This window comes from Ursus maritimus, unplaced genomic scaffold, assembly GCF_017311325.1.
Source record: "Ursus maritimus isolate PB19 unplaced genomic scaffold, ASM1731132v1 scaffold_26, whole genome shotgun sequence".
Lineage (NCBI taxonomy): Eukaryota > Metazoa > Chordata > Mammalia > Carnivora > Ursidae > Ursus > Ursus maritimus.
In genome coordinates this window covers 27044192-27065304 of record NW_024425119.1, presented here as the reverse complement: position 1 = coordinate 27065304, position 21113 = coordinate 27044192, and the positions used below count along the sequence as shown (strand labels likewise).

Below are 21113 nucleotides of genomic sequence, written 5' to 3'. Positions count from 1 at the left end.
GACGCTCCAGCTCCCGTTGGAGATACGGTCCCCTGAAATCCCTGCAAACGTGAACCTTTGTTCCTGCGGGTCCCACCCATTCTGCAGGCAGGTCTTTATAGCCTGGATGAAAGGGTTCATCTTTCTCTGTATTTAATTTCAACTTCTTGATGATCAGCCTGAAATTTCAGGTGTTCTAGGCCTTTTTAGTCCTTTTTTCTGCCATTCTTTTTATTAACTACCCTTCCCAGATATTTCACTTGGCAAATTGCGTAAGAAGAGCTTCTAGTTACTTATTTATGTTTTCGATTAAAAAATGTCACAGAGACCTGCACTGTGTCTGGAGGATCTTCTCTCCAGGCTGACCTCTCTTTTACCGGACACTTTCAGTACAGTTACTTAATTTTTGATTAGTTTATCAAATCATATTATCATCTAGCTCAGCTCATCTCTATGAGGATATTGTGAGGCACTTTGTCAGAAACCTGCTGAAATCCTTCCCCTGATGGAAGGTTGTGATTCTATTAAAAAACAACAACAGTGGGGATGCCTGGGTGGCTCAGTCGGTTCGGCATCTTCCTTCCACTCAGGTCATGATCCCAGGGTTGTGGGATTGAGTCCTGCATCAGGCTGCCTGCTCCACGGGGAGCCTGCTTCTCCCTCTGCCTCTGTCCCTGCCCCCTGCTTCTGCTCTCTCGCTCTCTCTCTGACAAGTAAATAAATAAAATCTAAGGGAAAAAAAAAAAACCCACCACCAACAGCAACAGGGTTCATTTGCCATGCCTTGCTCTTACTCTAAGCATACTGCTCTCTATTGATACCATTTCCCATTCTCACTGCCAGTAAAACTACGAGTGTAGTAATCCCTTCCAGGATTTGTCTGGGACTAACATTTTGTTCATCGGTCTGTTGGAACCCAAAATAATTCTGTTGGGGCACAGTAGAGAATTTGAGGAGGGGAAATTTGAAAAATGAGTTAATAAGCTGAAAAGGCATTACATGTGAGCCTTTTATGGCCCACAGTGGAGCCCCAATTTGAAATTGATAGATAATAAGAAGCAAACGCAACTGTGTCGAAGGAAAGAGTTTTAAAACCTGAGAGGAAGAAAATCATGTGGAGTGTTTTGAGGAGGCTTTTAAATGCATTCTGGCGTGAGTAGTGGAGAGCCTCGTTTCTGGAACAAAGTGTGGGAATGGACAGACATTATTGTGGAAAAAGAATCCCTTTGTATTTAGGAACTGTTTGTATGTGAAGGCCGAAAGGAAAAGAAAATAGAAAATTAAAAATTCCAGGGCTGAGCACCTAACAGTGAAAAGATGTGGCCACTGAGCACCATGGGGAAGCCAAGGAGGAGGGAGATTTTAGGAAGGGAGGGAATGAGATCCGCTCCACGTGCCTTTTCAAGTACACAAGTAATGTGAACATGCAAATGAAAAGTATGCAAAAGTCAGAGAAGACAAAATATAACTTTCATTTATAATGTAATATCTAGAAACAACAAATACTATTTTTTCTTGCAGGTCTTTCAGTGTAGTTTGTTTTCATCCTTATATACACATGTAATTTGTATCCTATTCTTTTCACTTGCTGTTAAATTATCCATATTACACCTGTTTTCATGGTGCTAGACAGCCTTCATAAATACCATTTTAATGGCTACTTACTAGTTATCAAAATTATACATTGTAATTTACGTAATAATACCCCAACTTTTGGTCATCTGGGTGTGCATGTGCCCTTGTGTGGGGGGGAGGGAGGGGGAGCAGTGAACTTCTCCTTTCTTAACGGCTCTTTTAAAACAATATTTTGAATCATTTCTAATGATAGATTCCTAGAAGAATTCCTGTATCACAAGAGTATCAGCATATTTCACTGAGAGACCTTACTAAATTGCTCTTGAGATATGTTACTGAATTGCTTTCCCAAAGAGTGGCACCGGTAGCCCCCGCTCCCCGCAGTTTACAGCCTGTAAGTGTTGCATGTTAGAGGAAATTTAAGTGGAAATAGCATGTGGGCAGATGGCAGTGAGGGAGATTAGGGCTGAGAAGATGGATTTAGGACTTCAAATAAATGAAACCACATTATAAGTTAATTTCTCTGAGGGGAAAATGAAGGAACATGAAGAAAAGTATGTGGAGAAAAAAAAACTTAAAGAATTTTTTAACCTTTTCATTTTACAGAGAAAAATGTGGGGTGTACTGAATTGGGTGCTGCTCAAGGTCATACAGATAACTAGTCAGGACCAGGATTAGAGCCTGGTTTCTTTTTTTTTTTTTTTTTTTTAAAGATTTTATTTATTTGACAGAGATAGAGACAGCCAGCGAGAGAGGGAACACAAGCAGGGGGAGTGGGAGAGGAAGAAGCAGGCTCATAGCGGAAGAGCCTGATGCGGGGCTCGATCCCAGAACGCCGGGATCACGCCCTGAGCCGAAGGCAAACGCTCAACCGCTGTGCCACCCAGGCGCCCCCAGAGCCTGGTTTCTTGACTCCTCGGCACTGCTCTTTCACCGTATGACCCTGATGTCCCGTGATTGGACTGTAGTAATGGGCCATAGTCAGTGAGGTTGGGTGTGGAAGGAGTGGGAAGGAAGAAGAAAAGTGATAAAGGAAACCCGGGAGGGTGAGTTGCCATAGAAGTGAGATACATAAGAGAATCCACAAAAAAAATGATGGCCCGTCTGTCTACTGCAGCAAAGAAGTCAAGAAAACTGAGAACAGAGAATAAACTCTTAGATTTGAAGTCAAGGTAGTCTTGGGCTTACCGTTCTTCTGGTTCTCCATACCACTCAGAACTGGCTGTACTCCAGCTTCACAGATACGATTGTAAACACTTATAAGCCCACCATCATTTTTAAACAGCCTGCTCATGAGAGATTATATAGCTTGCTTTACCAGCAGTAAAGGGGAAAAAATTAGCACTGCTTATGACTCTGACCCATTGTAAATTATTGCTAGCCCCAGGTTTATAGCCTATTGAAAAACTCAGCTAATTTCATAACACTGAAAATATTTTTCTTTAATGTATTTTGAGATAAGACTTCACCTGATACAAGAATGAAAAGAAAATTGGAACAATAAAATATGAGTTAGGAGAATGGACCAAGAGTGAATGGTCCAGAGTCAACTTTTGTCCTTCTGCCATCTTTTGGGTCAATTCAGCCACGTATACTGTTGCATTGTGGCCAAGCCAACTTGAACTAGACCCTACCTTAAGAATTTATTGATTTAATTATTCAGCACATAGTTATTGAACATCTAGGTACCACTAAACATTAGAGATTGTTGAACTAACAAAGTACGGGCCTTATCCTCATGGAACTTAGAGTCTGGAAGGGAAGGCTGGCCCTAAGCAAAGAATTATAGCGCCCTTCCCAATATGTAACACAATGGTGACAATTTGACAAATTGAGCAAAGAGAAAGTACCAGCGAGAATATTATAGGGTCGTAGCCTGATGTGAGAAGGGGCACATGGGGAGCAGGGGCAGTAGCCAAAGAACAACATTGAATATCAACAGGGTGAAAGGAACAGGAAAAGCTTTCTGGCTAGAGGGGATAGACTGCATGCGGGCTCTGGGGTGAAAAAGGGCGGGATTTCTTCCTCTAATAGAAAATCGTGTGCCTGAAAGTGCAGAGAATGAGGACGATTGATGTGAGAAGAGTTTAGAGATGGGGGAAAGGGGAACACATTCTCTGCAAATGTGGCTCCCCCCCACCCGCCTTTTTTCGTCATCTCCTGACAGTGTTATACACCTGTGGTTGCTTACTGTCATCACACTTGTAGCTTTCCTTTAACGATTCTTGGCATTTCCTCTTTTAAAGTGATTATCCTTTGCATAAATTATCACAGGGTAGTGTTGATCACAGTCTGCTGGGTGATAAAAAAAAGTCAAGATTAAGAAATACTTACTATTTCCTTGGTGAGGAGAAATGCCAAGTTAATTGGTTCATTTTAGTTGAATGAGAAAGAGAATTAGACATCAAATATTGGCAGCTCGTTTTTCATGAATGTCCCTGCTGAGGACTGATGGGCGGAAGAACTGCTTTGTAAAGAAAATAAAAGCAAAGGAGAGGGTGAGAAAGCAGGCGTCTCTGCTCTGTGTTTTGAACTGCCATGTCGTAAAAGAGTTTCTCAGAGAAATCACCGACATGAGTTTAAACGTCCACTACCCCTAAACTTCCCAGGTTCCTCACAGTAAGTAAAGGCGTTGGGCTAATGGGAAAATACCTTATGGCTCTGGGTGCTCATATCATTGACCGGAATGAAAGTACTTCTAGAAAACAATTCAGGTGCATGACCATGCTGTCAGGGCCCTAGGACAACTTTCCATCCCAATCTCTGTAGGTCCTTCACCACTTCGGAATACCACATCTTACACCTTCTGTGCAGTACCTGTTAAAGGCCATTCATTAAGCCAGCTGTTCACAAATTGTTGACTGAGGACCCCTGAGGTCCGAGAAGGTCAATGCAGTTTTCAAGTAATGTGCCTTTTTTAACTCTCATTCTCTCATGAGTGTATTTTTTTAGGGGCTACGTGATGTATTTACAATTACGAGAAGACCATTAAAATATTCTCCCGCCTTCCAATTAAATGTCTGTATTTCTTCACATACTTCAACTAAAAACAAAAATAAATTATCACAGGGACGCCTAGGTGGCTCAGTCAGTTGGGCGTCCAGCTGTTGGTTTTAACTCAGGTCATGGTCGCATGGGTCCTGAGCTTGAGCCCCGAGTCAGGCTCCGTGCTCAGCAGGGAGTCTACTTGGGAATTTTCTCCCTCTGCCCCTCCCCTCACTTGCATGCATGCTTTCTCTCTCTCAAACAAATAAATAAATAAATCTTTTTAAAAAATCTTTAAAAAAAATAGAAAATAGGTATGAGAATCCATCTGTCTTCTATTACTAAGCCAGACATTAAAGAGATTTGCAAAGCTATGAAATGATGCCAGTATTCTCACTAGTTGTTTTGTTTTTTGTGGTTTTTTTTTTTTTTTGCTATGGAAAAAAATTTTTTATTTTTTAGACAAATGTATTATGTTTGCGTTTATTATATTTTAAATAAACTATAAATATTTTTTAAATTTCTGAGCTTTATGTCTATTGTGGTAAATATTGATAGATAAAGCCCATATAGAGAAAGCCTCGTTAGAGTACAAAAGGTCCTCGTTAGAGTACAAAAGGATCTGAAAACCATGAAGTTTGAGGATTGCTTCATTAAGCCCGTGTCCATTTGTCCTCCTGGTTGCTGCAACTTAACTACAAGAAGTTTTCTTAACATAACAGTTGGCCCAAGAGAGTAAATTACAGTCAAGTTGCTTTTTCCAAAGATCCGCTCTTCACTTTCCCTTCCCTGAGGTAAAAAGCATGTCACTTTGGGTAATTACAGCCTGTAAAAAGTGGAGATGTTGACTATGTCTTACCTCTCCCCCAAGGCCCGTTTTATTTCCGCCCTACTGAAAATGCTTGAGCCTTGGAGAGGAGCCCATGGTTACAGGCTCCCCATTTTAACCATCGCCTTCAAAAGCGATTTCATGCTGAGGCAGCGGTTGTTGGGGACTCTGGGGTACGGCAGACAGTATTATTTGTCAGAGCCATTGTCTGGTCACAACCGTTTTTAATTCAGGTTGTCCTATAAATAGCTTATATGCATTTCCTCTGGATCTCACGAGTCCGTAGAGACTAGGAATGATCAGCTTAGGTCAGGACATGTAGCCAGACGAGGGAAATAGAAAGTGAGTGCTTGCAATAGAGCTACCACTTGTTAAGATAAATGCATTTCCCTTCCAGAGAAGGTGGAATTTATTTTAAATAAACACCTAGAAGGTATTTTTCTCCTGTGGTGGTGGTTCCCTTTCATTTTTTAACAAGTAGAGTTAATCATTCCTTGAAATGTACAGTCCAGCGAAAGGAGAAGACAGATATTGAAGATACTTTTCACAGAGCCTGAGTCTCGAGACTGCCTCTGGGTTACCAAGGGCACACGGATGCCGTTTCTTGCCCTTCACACACATGGCCTTTTAAATCCCATTACTTCTTTGGACTTGGGAAATTGCATTTCTAGTGGAAACCCAGCTCATAAACCCCCAGTAAGAGAAGTTTTGGATGAAAAAGATGATCTCTCCAGCATTTTGAGAGCAGCAAGAAGGTGGGGGGAAGTAAAATGAAGTCAGGTGAAGGAGGAATTGCCCTTGAAAACCCTCGTTCACTGTTGTATTTGACTTCAGCAAGTTAGAATGTGAAGACTTCGGTTTTATTCTTTTTAGGAAAAACACCTTTCCGTTCTCCCACAGTTGAGTCATAAAGTGATGTTTCTAAGATCTGGAGTAGCCACGTTTCCATGTTCTACAGCTGCTGGAGTTAATGGCAACTGGCATTCTCGGGGTTTTGGATCATGACAGGGGTAGAGACTCTGTCTCACCCCAGGTCTGGGTGTCACTCCTGGCTCCCCAAGGACCTTGTGCTTCTCAGCTGTCATGGCACGATCGTGTCGGGCTTGGTCACTCTTCTGTCTCCCCTGTATACTGGGCCATGTGTATGGTGCTCATGAAATATTTCTCGAGGGGACAGAGGGATATCCAAAAGTATAATAGTTTCTTTTGATGCCAGAGACACCATTATTCTCAGAAATCCTGCTTTTATTCGGGGCTTATTCAGTTCCCTGTCTGTCCATTAAAAACCTGAATTCTGTTCTCTGTTCTCATGTAGCTATGAGATGTGGGGCAAGTCTCTCAGCCACTTTGTGCCCAAGTTTCTTCATTAGTTAAAAATGGTGGCAAATTAGTGTCTACTTATATTTAACTTCTTTATATATTTTTATTTATTTATAAATATAAATTAACATTCTTTCTAGCTCTAATAGTCTTTTATTTCCTCTGCTGAAAATCTCAAATCTCATCCATTGTATTTTTAATAATTGGGTGGGAGTTTTTTAAGTTTTTTTTTTTTTTAATTTTACCATGACTATGTTAGTATGTTTTTTTTTTTTAAAGATTTTATTTATTTATTTGACAGAGATAGAGACAGCCAGTGAGAGAGGGAACACAAGCAGGGGGAGTGGGAGAGGAAGAAGCAGGCTCATAGCGGAAGAGCCTGATGTGGGGCTCGATCCCGTAACGCCGGGATCACGCCCTGAGCCGAAGGCAGACGCTTAACCGCTGTGCCACCCAGGCGCCCCATATGTTAGTATGTTTTAAAAGTACTGTGTAGCCTAGAAAATTTGATCCTTTTAAGACAAAGGTGGCATGAGAGTCAAACAATAACACTAGTTGAATGGTAACACAGGAGACTTGAAATTTTTAGGAGCTGATCACCCAGCTTTAGATTAGCCAGGGTATTCTTTTTCTGGTTGCCTCTAGGATAGTGTTTATTGATGTCTGTTTCAGAAGCTGGTTAAGAAAAGTTAAAAGGAGGGGCGCCTGGGTGGCTCAGTCATTAAGTGTCTGCCTTCGGCTCAGGGCGTGATCCCGGCGTTCCAGGATCGAGCCCCACATCAGGCTCCTCCGCTGGGAGCCTGCTTCTTCCTCTCCCACTCCCCCTGCTTGTGTTCCCTCTCTCGCTGGCTGTCTTTCCCTCTGTCAAATAAATAAATAAAATATTAGAAAAAAAAAAAAAGAAAAGTTAAAAGGAGAGACACTGGGGTTAATTATTTCTCATTTAAAGCTAAGTAAAGAGCTTTCGTAGGAAAGGAACTTGAGACTCTTGGCCACTTGGACAGGGCCAGACACCTGATGTGGCCACAGGAACAACTCTAGGACACCTGAGCTCAAGCGCAGCTGATTGTAACCTTTTTAAGACCCTGCTCTCACATGTGTTAGTTCACTCGTCTTTGAGCTCCTGACTCAGAGGTATTTTGTTTTCTTCATCTGCATGTTTTGGTGTATGTGTCCCAGTGATATAGGTAGTAATGCTAGCGCTACCTAGCGATCGTAATAAGATTATGGCGAATGTGACAAAGTGCTATGTGCTAAGCATTGTTCTACGTGCTTCACGTGTTTTGATCCATTTAATACTCACAACAACCCTGTGAGATAGGTACTATTATTATCCTATTTTACAACCGGGCACGTAGATCGTAAATGGTGAGACTGGGATTTCAATCCACGTAGTCACGCACTGGCAGCCCGGTGCTTAATCACTGCGCCATCCTTTCTATAGGCATCGCGGAAAACGTGTCCCGAGTGAATGAGTAAATGAGTAAGCATGCGGTGGTATTTGGTAGCTATTAATATGAGTGGAGTCTTATCAATTTGTGTTCTGCCCATCTCTATACACACACAAATTGGTCGGTCCTTCAATGGATGATATCTTCATAAAGTTTTTTTTCTCTTTAATAGATGGAAAGATGATTTTGAGATTTTCATTCATCCTTAATTTTTCTAAGTTAGACAGTTTACTGTTTAGCAATCAAAAATACATATACTTTTTAGAAACATGGATCTCCATCTTTGCTGGACTATGGATTTGTAATTCAAATAAGTGCAGTTTGCCAAACTCAAACCATACGTTGTTCCCTGAATGGTACTTAAACATGTGGATTCCAAGAGATGGCCGTAGGGGTGCCCGGGCGGCTCAGTCGGTTAAGTGTCCAACTCATAGTTTCAGCTCAGGGCATGATCTCAGGGTTGTAGGATCGAGCCCCATGTTCGGCTCTACACTCAGTGCGGAGTCTGCTTGAAGATTCTCTCCCTCTGCCCCTCCCCCCACTCATGCTTGCATGCATTGCGCTTTCTCACTCTCTCTCAAATAAATCTTCAAAGAGCTGGCCATGGTCAGTCCACTTTACCTTTCTGGTGTCTTTACCTTTCTGGGTCAAATCAAATGGAGGCTCCTTGGCTAACTGCATAACACTCAGTGCATTTTTATTCACAGTTGTGCCAAAGGTGTCACATCAGACAAAATCGATGCTGTACATTCCTTTTGCATGTGTTGGTTGAATGCTTAGTAGTAGTAAATGCAACAAAATTGTGAAAAATGCCTGCACTCAGAGCATATTAAAGGAAAAGTTGCCGTGTGCTTTATGCCCGATCGTTTCCTTTTACCTGAACTTCGCAGCAGTACTAGGACACTGTAATCGTTGGAACCTGGGTAGCTTTGATTCATTAAGTAGGTTTAACCATCTATATTGTGAAAGAAAGTGTAACCTTATGAAAAATGTACCTAAAAGCAGTTCAGAATTACTAGTGCGCTAAAGTAAATCTTTTTTTTTTTTTTAAAGATTTGTATTTATTTATTTGAGAGAGAGAGACACAGCGCAAGAGGGAACACAAGCAGGGGGAGTGGGAGAGGAAGAAGCAGGCTCTTAGTGGAGAAGCCTGATGTGGGGCTCGATCCCAGAACTCCGGGATCACGCCCTGAGCCGAAGGCAGACACTTAATGACTGCACCACCCAGGCGCCCTGATAAAGTAAATCTTTAGAAGAAGAGCAGGGCATTTAGGAAATGACCTATCGAAGATGTGGCAGTGGATCTGGGCCTTGCCACAGTAGTAGGAGCCGGAGCTCCGCCTTTGGAGAGACATATATTCCTTTTGGAGGGTATGGCTCTGAGATGGAACACACAGGTTGAATAACAGAAGGAGCAAACAGTTGGGTGGGCTCCAGAAATATTTTGATTAAAGAAAGGTCAAGGCCAATCCCCCCTGTAATTAGCATTAGTCTCCTCCTTTCCTCAAAAACCTCCCCAAATAAACCATGCCGTGTATGTAGAGAGGGTGTTAGCTATGCCAAGTGCAGCTGTGAGACAAATGTCCCAGGCCTCCCTGGCTCCCAGTCAGATTGTCACCTCTGAAGATACTCCTCTATGGATGTAACTATCACTCATTTTCACAGAGAGTTAGTGGGGTGGAGGGCATCCCATTCAAACAACCATTTGAGGCTTTTTCCAATGGTAGGGCAAATCCTTCCAGATGTCCCTTCTTAGTAAACATCTGCTTGTTTCCCTAAAGGAACTAAATATGAATAGATGCTAACTGTAAGAATCTGTGCCATTAGCACTGGCTGTAATTCAAAGTATGTAGTGTTTGATCTTGGTGCCTGTTGCATAGTAGATGCTCAGTAAATTGGTTTTTACTTTTCCCACTTCTGTTGTTCAGTTTATTGTTGCCTTTAACCTTCTCATTTATCTTCCTTTGTTCTCTTTTAAAGGAGAGATTTAAGGAGGCTGAGGAGATATACCAGGCTGGAATAAAGAACTGTCCAGACAGCTCAGACTTACACAACAACTATGGGGTTTTCTTAGTTGATACTGGTAAGTGAAATCGAAGAGAACCTGTTCCACTGCGATGAGATAATACTGTCTGTCAAGCAAAATGGCAACCACCCAAATGATGTCTCAGAAGTAGCAGTCACTGGGCTTGGCAAGAAACTCACACCGTTGACCATCACATTGTACCCTGGGGCTGTCACTTCTCTAAGTCTTCAAGCTCAGCTCAGTCAAATCCACCCAGTTCGTGTAGCACGAAGGAAAACTCCCCAGATATCAGAAAGTGGCCTTGCTGATTTAAGGAGTAGCAAGCGTTTGAGTGTCATGTAGACAAGTCCATAAATCTATGATGATGAAACGGTCCTCAGCAATGATGCAGGGCTTGCCTCTGAATCGAGTTACCAGCAGATAGAAAATACTTTCCTACGTCTGATAAAAAAGCCCCCAGAATTGTTCCATCATTCTTTCCTTGATGTACATTACAGAAACGATATTATTATAATTGATAGAGCACTCTTATATGACAGGTGCTATATAAAATATACTTACTCCATCTTATTTAATGCAGAATTTTACTGGGCAGGGATTCTGTTTTCTTTATGATTTGTGTCCCACCTACTGTTGGCATGCTATGAATACTTATAAAGGATCAAAAAGGTAGTTGAATTTCATGCAAAAGCACCATTCTGTTCTCCTTGACTATTAGACTCTCCGCCTTGTGGTAAAGTTCTGTTTTAATTATTTTGTCAATATGAATGCTCGAAAGGATTTTTATTTTCTAGTATATCTGAAACTTTTCTGTTTTATAGAATGTAAATTTACATTCCGAAACGCCTAGGAAATACCCCTTATTTTTGCATGTAAAATTGTTTTGTGGTGCCACCTGCTGGTTGATTGGCAACACAAGACTACATTAGGTGTCGTAAAGATTAAAACCCGGAAGAGACCCCCCTTTGGTCTGGTCTTCCCTCTTCCGTCTACTTCAACAACAAACAGTGCTACGCCCTACAAATCTCACTGGCCACCCTGTGTATGTTCCCGCCACTCCCTTTGTCTTCGTGTATTTTATACTGGTGGAAATTCTCCCTATTACCAGGGACCTGTACATAGATCTATATAGGCACAAGGTGCAGACATGCCTTCAAAGAAGGTGCAGTTGAGGTGTCTACAGGTCATAAACATTCCATTTCATCTAGAACTTCAGACCGTTCTATAGTTCTGTCACTTAGATATAATTCCACTAGGAAGCTTCTTTGGGGATCTCATCAGAGGCTTGATTCTAGTTCTGGTCTTCATCCTCAGTTGCCCTGGGAGTTTTGTCAAGTCTCTTAAGTGCACTTCGCACTTCAGTGGCTATATCTCTAAAGTAATACTTTTACTTATCTTTTAATAGCTCTTAAATCCCAAGATATAGGAAAGGGTATCAAAAGGCAGCTAAATAGGGGCGCCTGGGTGGCCCAGTCAGTTAAGCGGCCAACTCTCCATTTCAGCTCAGGTCATGATCTCAGGGTCCTGAAATTGAGCCCCGCTTTGGGCCCCGTGCTCAGCGCAGAGTCTGCTTCTCCCTCTCCCTCTGTTCTTCCCCCTGGCTCACATGCTCGTGCTGTCTCTCTCTCTCTCTCTCTCTCTCAAATAAATAAATAAATAAATCTTTTTTAAAAAGGCAGCTAAATAGTATCGAAAATACCTGTAAAGATCATTTAATTAAAATATTTTACGATGTATAATGCATTGGACAAATGCAAGGTGGCATTATTATTATTTTTTAAAGTCCCAATACATAAATACCATTTAACAAAAATGTATGATTTTTAAAAAGATTTTCAAGATCCAACTGATACATGCTTCTTTAAAAGCAGAGCCTCAATTAGTATGTTGCGGTGGAGTAATTGAGACGAACCCTTAGAAATTGTTTCAGGACAGTTTTCTTTCTATACTAGCCTATTCTATTTTTTCGTATAATGAGAAGTAACAGTATCTTATATAAATAACAATCACTGATGATCTCAAAACATCATATTAGCAGGGCAATGGCCAGAAAACACTTTGGCTAAAATGCTATACATAATAAAAGAAATAGATTTTAGTTTTTATTGCTTTTTTATTGTTGATTTCCTTGGAACTTGGAACGAATAGTAAAATGGTCCAAAGTTGGGCAGTGGCAAGGAGACGAAGCCAAAATGCAAGCTAATTTACAAACGGAATAATTGATGGTATGACTCAGTGATATGAAGAAGAATGATGTGCATCAGAAGAGAAACTGAAGAGCCTCGTGTATTGTATAATTAAGGCACGCTCTGCTCTCACCAACCACCCCTGGTTACAGGCTCTCCAGAGAAGGCAGTGGCCCATTACCAACAGGCCATCACACTCAGCCCAAGTCATCACGTGGCCATGGTGAATCTGGGGAGGCTCTACAGGTCCTTGGGAGACAACAGTGTGGCTGAAGAATGGTACAAACGGTAAAGTTCCTTTTCTTCACTTTGTAAGTTGCCCAAAGACCAATTTTTATGTAATCAGAACAGACATGCTCTTAGAATATTAACCAATTTTGCCAATTCAGGCAACATAGCTTCTCCCCTCCAAAGGGAATAATACCAAACACTAAATGGTATCCTAAAGAATGGCTTAAAAAAGGCCTGCTGGTTAGAACGTGGTGCTAACCCAAGGTTGGAATTTGATTTCCGCTTGTATTAGTCCATTGTTCTCTGAGGCTGTGGGCTACAGCCCAAACCGCAAATAGCAGTTTTGAAAATGGATATGGGGGAAGGCCTGTGCGTGCATCAGAACCAGCCTATCACCATCAACGGGAAAGATCCTTGGAGCTCAGTTTCCATACTGAGAGGTCACTAGAGACATTCTTGTAGTCAGAGGGTGGCATCGTGATTTTTTTTAAAACACGCTTCTTGATTATAAAAACAGACACCGTGTTGGAGCAGAGTCTCAAACCATGGACTGTCATCCCTAAACCTGCGTTTCAAGCTTTTGAAATGTACCTATGAGAATTTCAGTTCACCTTTCTCAAAACTCAGGGCCCTGCAGGTGGCACGCAAAGCTGAGCTGCTATCACCTCTGGGGGCGCTGTATTATAACACGGGCCGCTACGACGAGGCTCTGCAGGTTTACCGGGAGGCCGCCGCTCTTCAGCCTTCTCAGAGGGAGCTGCGCCTGGCCCTGGTGAGTGCGTGGGCTAAAGAGGCGGGAGCACGCAGTGTGCGGTGCAGGGAGCTGGGTCAGAGCCTCAGAACTGGCAACTGGAGCACTACAATGGATCCATTTTCTGAATAGCCGTATAACCAGTGTGGGAGCCATTTACCAAAGACATAGACACTAAAAAACTTAAAAGTTTTTGGTTTGAAATCATTTCAAACTTAGAAAAATTTGCAGGAATACTAAATAGCTCCCATGTCCCCTTTCACCCAGATCCATCAATTTTTAGCATTTCGATGAATTTATCAATCCCTCATGTATGTATAATCCACATATGTACATATGTGCATATTCATGTATGTGTGCGAATGCATGTTATTAATACATTTATTTTTTCGTGAGCCGTGTAAAAGTTATAGATCTCATGCCCTTTATTTTTTTTCTTTTTTTAAGATTTTATTTATTTATTTGAGAGAGAGAGGGAGCACAAGCAGGGGGAGTGGCAGGGAGAGGGAGAAGCAGGCTTATACTGAGCAGGGAGGCCGACGTAGGGCTCGATCCCAGGACCCTGGGATCATGACCTGAGCCGAAGGCCGATGCTTAACCAACTGAGCCACGCAGGCGCCCCGCCCTTTATTTCTAAATACTTCAGCATATAGTTCCTAAGAACAAGGACATTCTCTAACATAACTACAGTATGGTTCTCAAATTTAAGAAATTAATAATCAGCAATATTTTTAATTTCAGTTTTTGGAAATTTGCATTTTTGCTACTCTTTAGATCTGCAGTAAATCAAACTTGTTATCTTGTTATAAACACAGTATTGAAACCATAAGAAATCCTTTCTTTTTTGAAATATTCAGTCAACTTTTAAACAAGTCACAAGTCGCTTCATCGATAGCTTTGGTGTCCTGCTATTCACACACAGTGCGTGCACACACCTAAAGAAATAAACCGAAACAAACAACAGGATTTTAAACCTGTAAACTGGGGGAATTCAGCTCCCTCTGCGTTACAAATAGATGCTAAGCATTTTTTTATGGAGTGTTTCTGGAAAGCCTCCATTCAGAGATGCTTTATTTGATGAGGCGACTGCAGTGTCTGCTAAGCCAAATCAGTGTGGTCTTGCAGGCTCAGGTTTTGGCCGTGATGGGTCAGACCAAAGAAGCTGAGAAGATGACCAACCACATCGTGTCGGAAGAGACCGGATGCCTTGAATGCTACCGCCTGTTGTCAGCAATCTACAGCAAGCAGGAGCACCACGACAAGGTGGGGGGCACACTGGAGTTGTTTGGATTCACGGGTGGAAAATGGGGTGCGCCCGAATGATTCTCCAGTCTGCACATTGACGAGGTGGAGCAGTCTTGAATATCAGCCGTTGGCATAGCCCATCTTATGGATGCTTTTCACAGATATCCCCTTAACTCTAGTATGTCCCCTTAAAATAACACTTTCTTGGCTCATCCTTGGTCTAAAAATTTTACGTGGTATTAATTTGTTTTCACCTAACTAGATAAAGACTAACATTTGTATGCTTCGTCATTTTCCATGTTCCTTCAAATATATTATTTATAGAACCCTTATAACAGTCTTTATACAGGTCAGTGACCCTATATTGCAACTATTATTGTTTATCTCTATTTGAAAAGTCACATAACCAGTCAATTTATGAACTGACTCAACAAAATACTTACTGAATGCCTGCTATATGCCAGACACTGTGGTAGGTACCAGCAATAAAGCGGTATAAGAAAAACAAGAAAATCACCTTTGTCCTCAAGGAGTTTATAGAAGAAGAGGAAACCAAGATTAAACAAGCAATCACAAAACAAGCGTAGAATTATAGCTGTGCTCAGTGATGTCATGAAGAGTGACATGATCCTAACAAGCATATAGTCAGGGACCTGAGTGATCTAGGAGGCTAGGTTCCCTGGGGAGTGATATGAAGGTGAATGCTGAATGATAAATAGGAGTTATTAGATGAAGGGGGGCAGTAAAAAGCATTCCAGGCAGGATAAAGTACATGCAAAGGCCCTGTGGCAGCAGGAAGTGGGAAGTCTGAGGGACGGGCATGAAGGGAACAGGGCACTGTGTAAGATAATAGCCACAGAGGTTGCTGGAGACAACACCCCACAGGGCTTGGGACCGGGGCAAAGGTTTTTTTATCCTTGGAAAAGCTTTGGGGTTTTAAAGAGAAGAGCAACATGGTGAGATTTGTGTTTCGAAGGGATCCCTGGCTGCAGGGTGTGGGGCAGTGGGTGCTGGGGGCAGAGTGGGCATCAGAGACCTAAGAGGAGGCTGTATTTGGATGGCCCAGATGGACACAGGCTGGGCAAAAACACCTGATCCCAGATCTTGTTTTCTTTCATCTTCATCATTGACCTTCCTGTGAAGGAAGGTCAGGGATATGTCATTGTCACAATATAAATGGAAACCCTGGAGTATAGGAAAATTATTTTGTCAGGGCCACATTAACTCTCGGTGAGAACATCAGAGAGAAGGAAGAATGTGTTTTGATTGTCATTTACCACACCAGCTAATTATAAGGACAAAAAGTATACATTTTATCATTTAAGTTAGTTTTTCTTCATCTCATCCACATTCTGTCTTGCTTTCAAACCTGTTGCAGGCACTCGATGCTATCGACAAGGCTCTCCAGCTGAAACCAAAGGACCCAAAAGTCATATCTGAACTTTTTTTCACAAAGGGAAACCAACTAAGAGAGCAGAATCTTCTGGATAAGGCCTTTGAGGTATAAACACTTAATTAAATTATGTTATTAAATTAAGGGATTAAAATTAATACTTTCAATCTTTACTGAAGCATCTGCAGTAAAATTTAAGATCACTGGCATGTTTATGGAGTGAGTTTTCTGATTAATGGCCATGATGTTATACATTTAGCTTTTATAATGGATTCTATTTTTTAACTGTTCAGAATTCTGCGGTACCTCTGCATTATTTTCTGAATTATCGCCTTTGACTTGATGTCTGAAGCAAGTCCACATTATTCCCTCAAACTAGTTTCTCTGTCTGCCTCTCTCACTCTCTCAGTTGGCCAGGAGTAACCCTCTAGTCCATCTGGACTAGTGTCTGCATAGCTTTAGCATTTCCACACATCCTTATAACACCCTTCCACGCCGCCCCCCCCAATTCCTCAGAGATTCTCTCATCTACTAACACACAGCCCATGTCCTCCTCCCTCTGGAAGCCCATCTGGACCATGCTTTCTCCCAGTGTCCTTGTTTCCTGTGAACTTTTACAACATTTATTGTCCCTACAAGTCCTTTGAAAGTGTCACACATTCCGTTGTATCGTTAGGCCTCTTTTTCCTCTCACCCGTCCTCTCCACCTCCCCCGGCCCCCGCCCCACTCCTCTGGGCAGAACGCCTGCTGCCCAGTTAGATTGGACTTCTCCTTGTAGAAACATAAATGTCTTGCATCTTAAAGGTATCCAGTATCTACAGCTTTTCAAATAAAATTCATTCACAGTTTGAAATCAAAAAGATATTTCAAGCAAATAGAAATGTTATAGAAATACCAAGCATTTCTGGTAAAGCCACAGTTGGAATTAATGAAGTCATAAAATTATACTAAATATAACATGAGAAAAGTAAAATTTTAAATGATATTATTGTTTTTGAAAGCAATAGTGAGTGACTTTTACAATATTCGAAAATATAGGTAAAGATATTTGGGAAAACGAACTTGAACATGAACCTTAAACAGTGGCATATTTGAAGCAGAGATTGTGTATTTTTCTCTGCCCTGTGAACATTGTTTTTGAAGATTTATTTATGTATTTGAGAGAGAGAGAGTGCTCCAGCAGGGGGAGAGGCAGAAAGGGAGAGAGAACGCAGACACCCCAGCACAGGGGCTCCATCCCAAGACCCTGAGACACGACCTGAGCTGAGATCGGGAGTCAGACACCTAACTGACTGAGGCACCCAGGCCCCCTTGCCCTGTGAACATTTTTAATACCTTAACATGTGAACATTTTTTAATATCTAACATGACAATTTAATGAATGTATAATTTAATTATGAAGTTATTTGGTATCTGTATTCGTATTTTATACATTGTATTGAAAACAAAAGTATTTTCTAGTTACTTTAACTATAGCTTAATCATTTTAAGGTGACTAGATTGGGGCGCCTGGGTGGCTCAGTCGGTTAAGCGTCTGACTCTTGATCTCAGCTCAGGTCTTGATCTCAGGGTTGTGAGTTCAAGCGCCTCATTGGGCTCCACGGTGGGTGTGGAGTTTACTTAAAATCAATTAATTAATAAAGTGGCTAGATCTGTGACAGATAGGAGTAGGGCTGTGAGCTAATAATAGCAGCTGCAATGTGTTAGCATTTTTATTTATGATTTACACATATTAAGTAATTTAATCTTCTCAATAGTCATATAAGAAACCTATGGTCATTTTACAGTTGAGTAAACGAGACTCAGAGATTATGTAACTTGCTCAAGGTCATAGGGGGTAAGAGATGGAGCTGGGATTTGCATCCAGGTTCTTAATTTCTACCTACACTGTCATCTCTGTTGATATAAATTAACCCAAGAGACACATTCCTCAGGTTTATTTTAGCAGCTCTTTAAAGGTATAGCGTTTTATTGTTTGCTTATTTCTCTTAAAACAGAAGTGGAGGAGGGACGGACCAGATTCTGTTTACTTTATGAATCTTTTCATCAATGCAAATAGCAAAGAGCATCAAAATAGACCCACAGATACTTAGCTTTGTAACTGAAAGCACCACTCTTAGCCTTTAGCTTGATTTAAGGTGATCACTCTTAAGTTAAGACCCAGTGGTGAGCATGCCAGCGGTGCTATGAAACAACATGCAAATATTACAAATACGCCCCGCAGATGCTACATTTAACGGGATACACATTTCCAGACCAAAAGAGGCATTTGAAGAGCTTGTGGCAGAAGAAAAAGGAAGACTTCTTAATGATTGAAACTAAACCTAGGAAAACGGATGTCCTCAAGGAAGGAAGGAGCATCCTGTCACTGCAAGGATTTCAGCAGTGATATTGTGAAAGGGGATATTACACTAGGACCGAGCTGTATAGGAAAAGACTCTAAGATTCTATGATTATTAAAAAATATATATTCTTACAAACTCCATTTATAGCGAAAAAGGCCAAAGGAGTTTTCTTGCAGGACAAGGCCAATGAGAAATGATGCACTATCATAAAATCACCGGGATTCCCTGCGGGCATCCGTAGTCTCTGCAGGCAAGTTACACATTTCAGTTTCCTCCACTTCCGAGTCATCAGTTTTAAAAAATAATTGAACTAAACGGGAACACCTGTGAGCTAGTAGTGTCGGGTTTCATGGTGTTAGCCATTTACATCCTCACGTATGGAGAAAGTGGTGTCCACGATCCTGTAGCATTAAACGTGGGTTCTCCTTTCTCAACCTGAAGATGTTTCTTGTGTATTTAGAGCTATAAAGCTGCCGTGGAGCTAAATCCAGCTCAAGCCCAGGCCTGGATGAACATGGGTGGAATCCAGCACATCAAGGTACGAGAGCAGTTCACTTCCGTGTGGACTGGGTTTTCTTTGCGCTTTCTCTTTCTGTCTTCTCTCGAGAGATTGAGAACATATTGTTAATTCCCTCTTTGAATTATGTAAATACCAAAAACCTTAGGTGTATAAAAGTGAAATCAGCACAGTTTACATTCTCTTTGTATTGTCTAGATATTGAATATCATGAAGTCATTTGAAAACTAAATCTGTACAAATTAAATTCCATGATTTTATTGAACATAAAGAAAATCATATGTACTTAAGAGAAGTATCATCATACAGCAAATAAAACCTGCTTATGTGAACTAAGCCTTGCTGGAGCTCTCTGTATCTCATTGTCCTACAGCTTAATTCCTGGTCAAGACTACATAGTGTTACTTTAAATATTACTTTATTATTTCTTGTATCTAATGTATCTTTTACTCCCTAACCATTTACTGAAACACAAGGTTGTTTATTTGTGGGTTTGTGTTTTGTTTTTCCAAAAGAAAAAGCTACCTTTGAGGGAATCATTAAAAATAACCCTTGGGAAGGTGCTATGTATATGTAATGAACTCAAAGACTCACTATCATTCATTCATTCATCCATTCATTTGACAAACATTCATACAGAGCATGTGATGTGCCAGGTACTCTCTCTTCAGGCACTGGGAATAGAACACTAAGCAAGTAAGACAGAACTTCCTGTGTTCATGGAGCTAACATTTAGTAAGGGAGACAGGTAATAAATAAATAAACACATACAGGTACATATATAGGTAAAATATATCATGGTACTATGGAGAAAAAAGAGAGAGAAAGAAGATAGAAAGTGCCATGGGGTAAGGGCTGAAATTTAAAATTAAGGTGGTTAGGGAAGGCCTCACTTTAAAAAGTAATTTTGAGTAGAGACCTGAAGGGAACAAGCCATATGGCAAAATAGGGAAAGAGCATGTGCAAAGATCCTGAGGTATGAGAATACCTGCCGTGTTTGAAGAACAGGGAGGAAGCAAGTGAGATGAAAGTTGGGGTCAAAGAAGTCACAGGGCCAGATCATGTAGAGCCTTGCAGGGGAATGTAGGGTCTTTGGCTTTTATGCCATGCCAAATGAGTTGGGGTCCTTGAAGGACTTTGAGCAGAGAGATGCCATGGTCTGACATGTTTTTAAAGGATCACTCTTGTTTAGCTAACCTGTTTCTAGGTTTCTATCAGTCTTTATATTGATAAAACAGTAATATAGTGATTAGCATTTAAACAAAAGCCTAACTGGGTTTACTATTAAGAGGAAACTGGTCACTCTCAGAAACACAACAAAACAAAAAGGTGACCCGTGATTATATAGCCAGAAGGGGATAATGGGAGAATTATTATGTGACTGACAGCCTTGCTCTAATAGAGGAACAAATATGACATTTATCAGAGCAGAATAACCTGAGCTCTGATCTTAGTGATCTTCTAGGATGTCCACCAATATGAACTTACTTTTAAAATAGTAACATAATCTTAAATATTTAAATAGTATGTTAAATAGTTATATTTTAAAATAATATGCTCAGTATGTTTTTAGATGACATGTGCCTGCCATTTAAAGCAATTGTTAATTTAAAAAGTACCATAAGTAGGGGTACCTGGGTGGTGAAGTTGGTTACATGGCTGACTCTTGGTTTCATCTCAGGTTGTGATCTCAGGGTTGTGAGATTGAGGCCCGTGTTGGGCTCCGCACTCAGCGCAGAGTCTGCTTGGGATTCTCTCTCCTCCTCCCTCTGCCCCTCCCCCTCATGTGCTCTCTCTCTCAAATAAATAAATAAATAAATCTTAAAAAAAAAAAAAAGTACAATAAGTACACTCAAGACTTCTCCAAAAAGTGTGGAAATACAAGGAAAAGAGTACGTTCATTTGAACTCTCAGATTAACAAGCGAATCCATTGCTTTAAATTTAGAGGTACTTCCCCTGAAAAGGTGTCTGGGGAGTGAAGAAGGATCTACTGAGTGTATTCTTTTCAAATGTAATGAACACACTGATTAAAAATTAGTTTATGCAGTTTCTCATCTTTGCAAACATCATGTATTAGGCCGAACAATTGAACAGTGAAATTGCCACGTTCGTAGTTGGAAAATCGTCTAGTGAATTCATATGATACAATCTGAGATAAATATATAGACCAGGCACATGGCTTGGATATGGTCATTTAGTTGGCACCATTAGGATGCAAGATTATTATTATGAGGTCCTAAAGTGCAATCATTAACTTTCTGTCTTTTGCGTTGCCAGA

The 21113-nt window shown here is 41.0% G+C and overlaps 1 protein-coding gene across 3 annotated transcripts in view; it reads left to right on the top strand.

The window, feature by feature from the left end:
* The window catches only part of TMTC1 (transmembrane O-mannosyltransferase targeting cadherins 1), a 257865-nt gene that overhangs the window by 229851 nt on the left and 6901 nt on the right, over positions 1-21113 (top strand). For all 3 annotated transcript variants that reach the window (XM_040642292.1, XM_040642290.1, XM_040642291.1), the window contains 6 exons: positions 10120-10222; positions 12504-12639; positions 13210-13354; positions 14459-14596; positions 15957-16079; positions 18778-18855. In XM_040642292.1, the coding sequence (XP_040498226.1) occupies positions 10120-10222; positions 12504-12639; positions 13210-13354; positions 14459-14596; positions 15957-16079; positions 18778-18855 (723 nt within the window). The remainder of the gene's footprint in view (positions 1-10119; positions 10223-12503; positions 12640-13209; positions 13355-14458; positions 14597-15956; positions 16080-18777; positions 18856-21113) is intronic.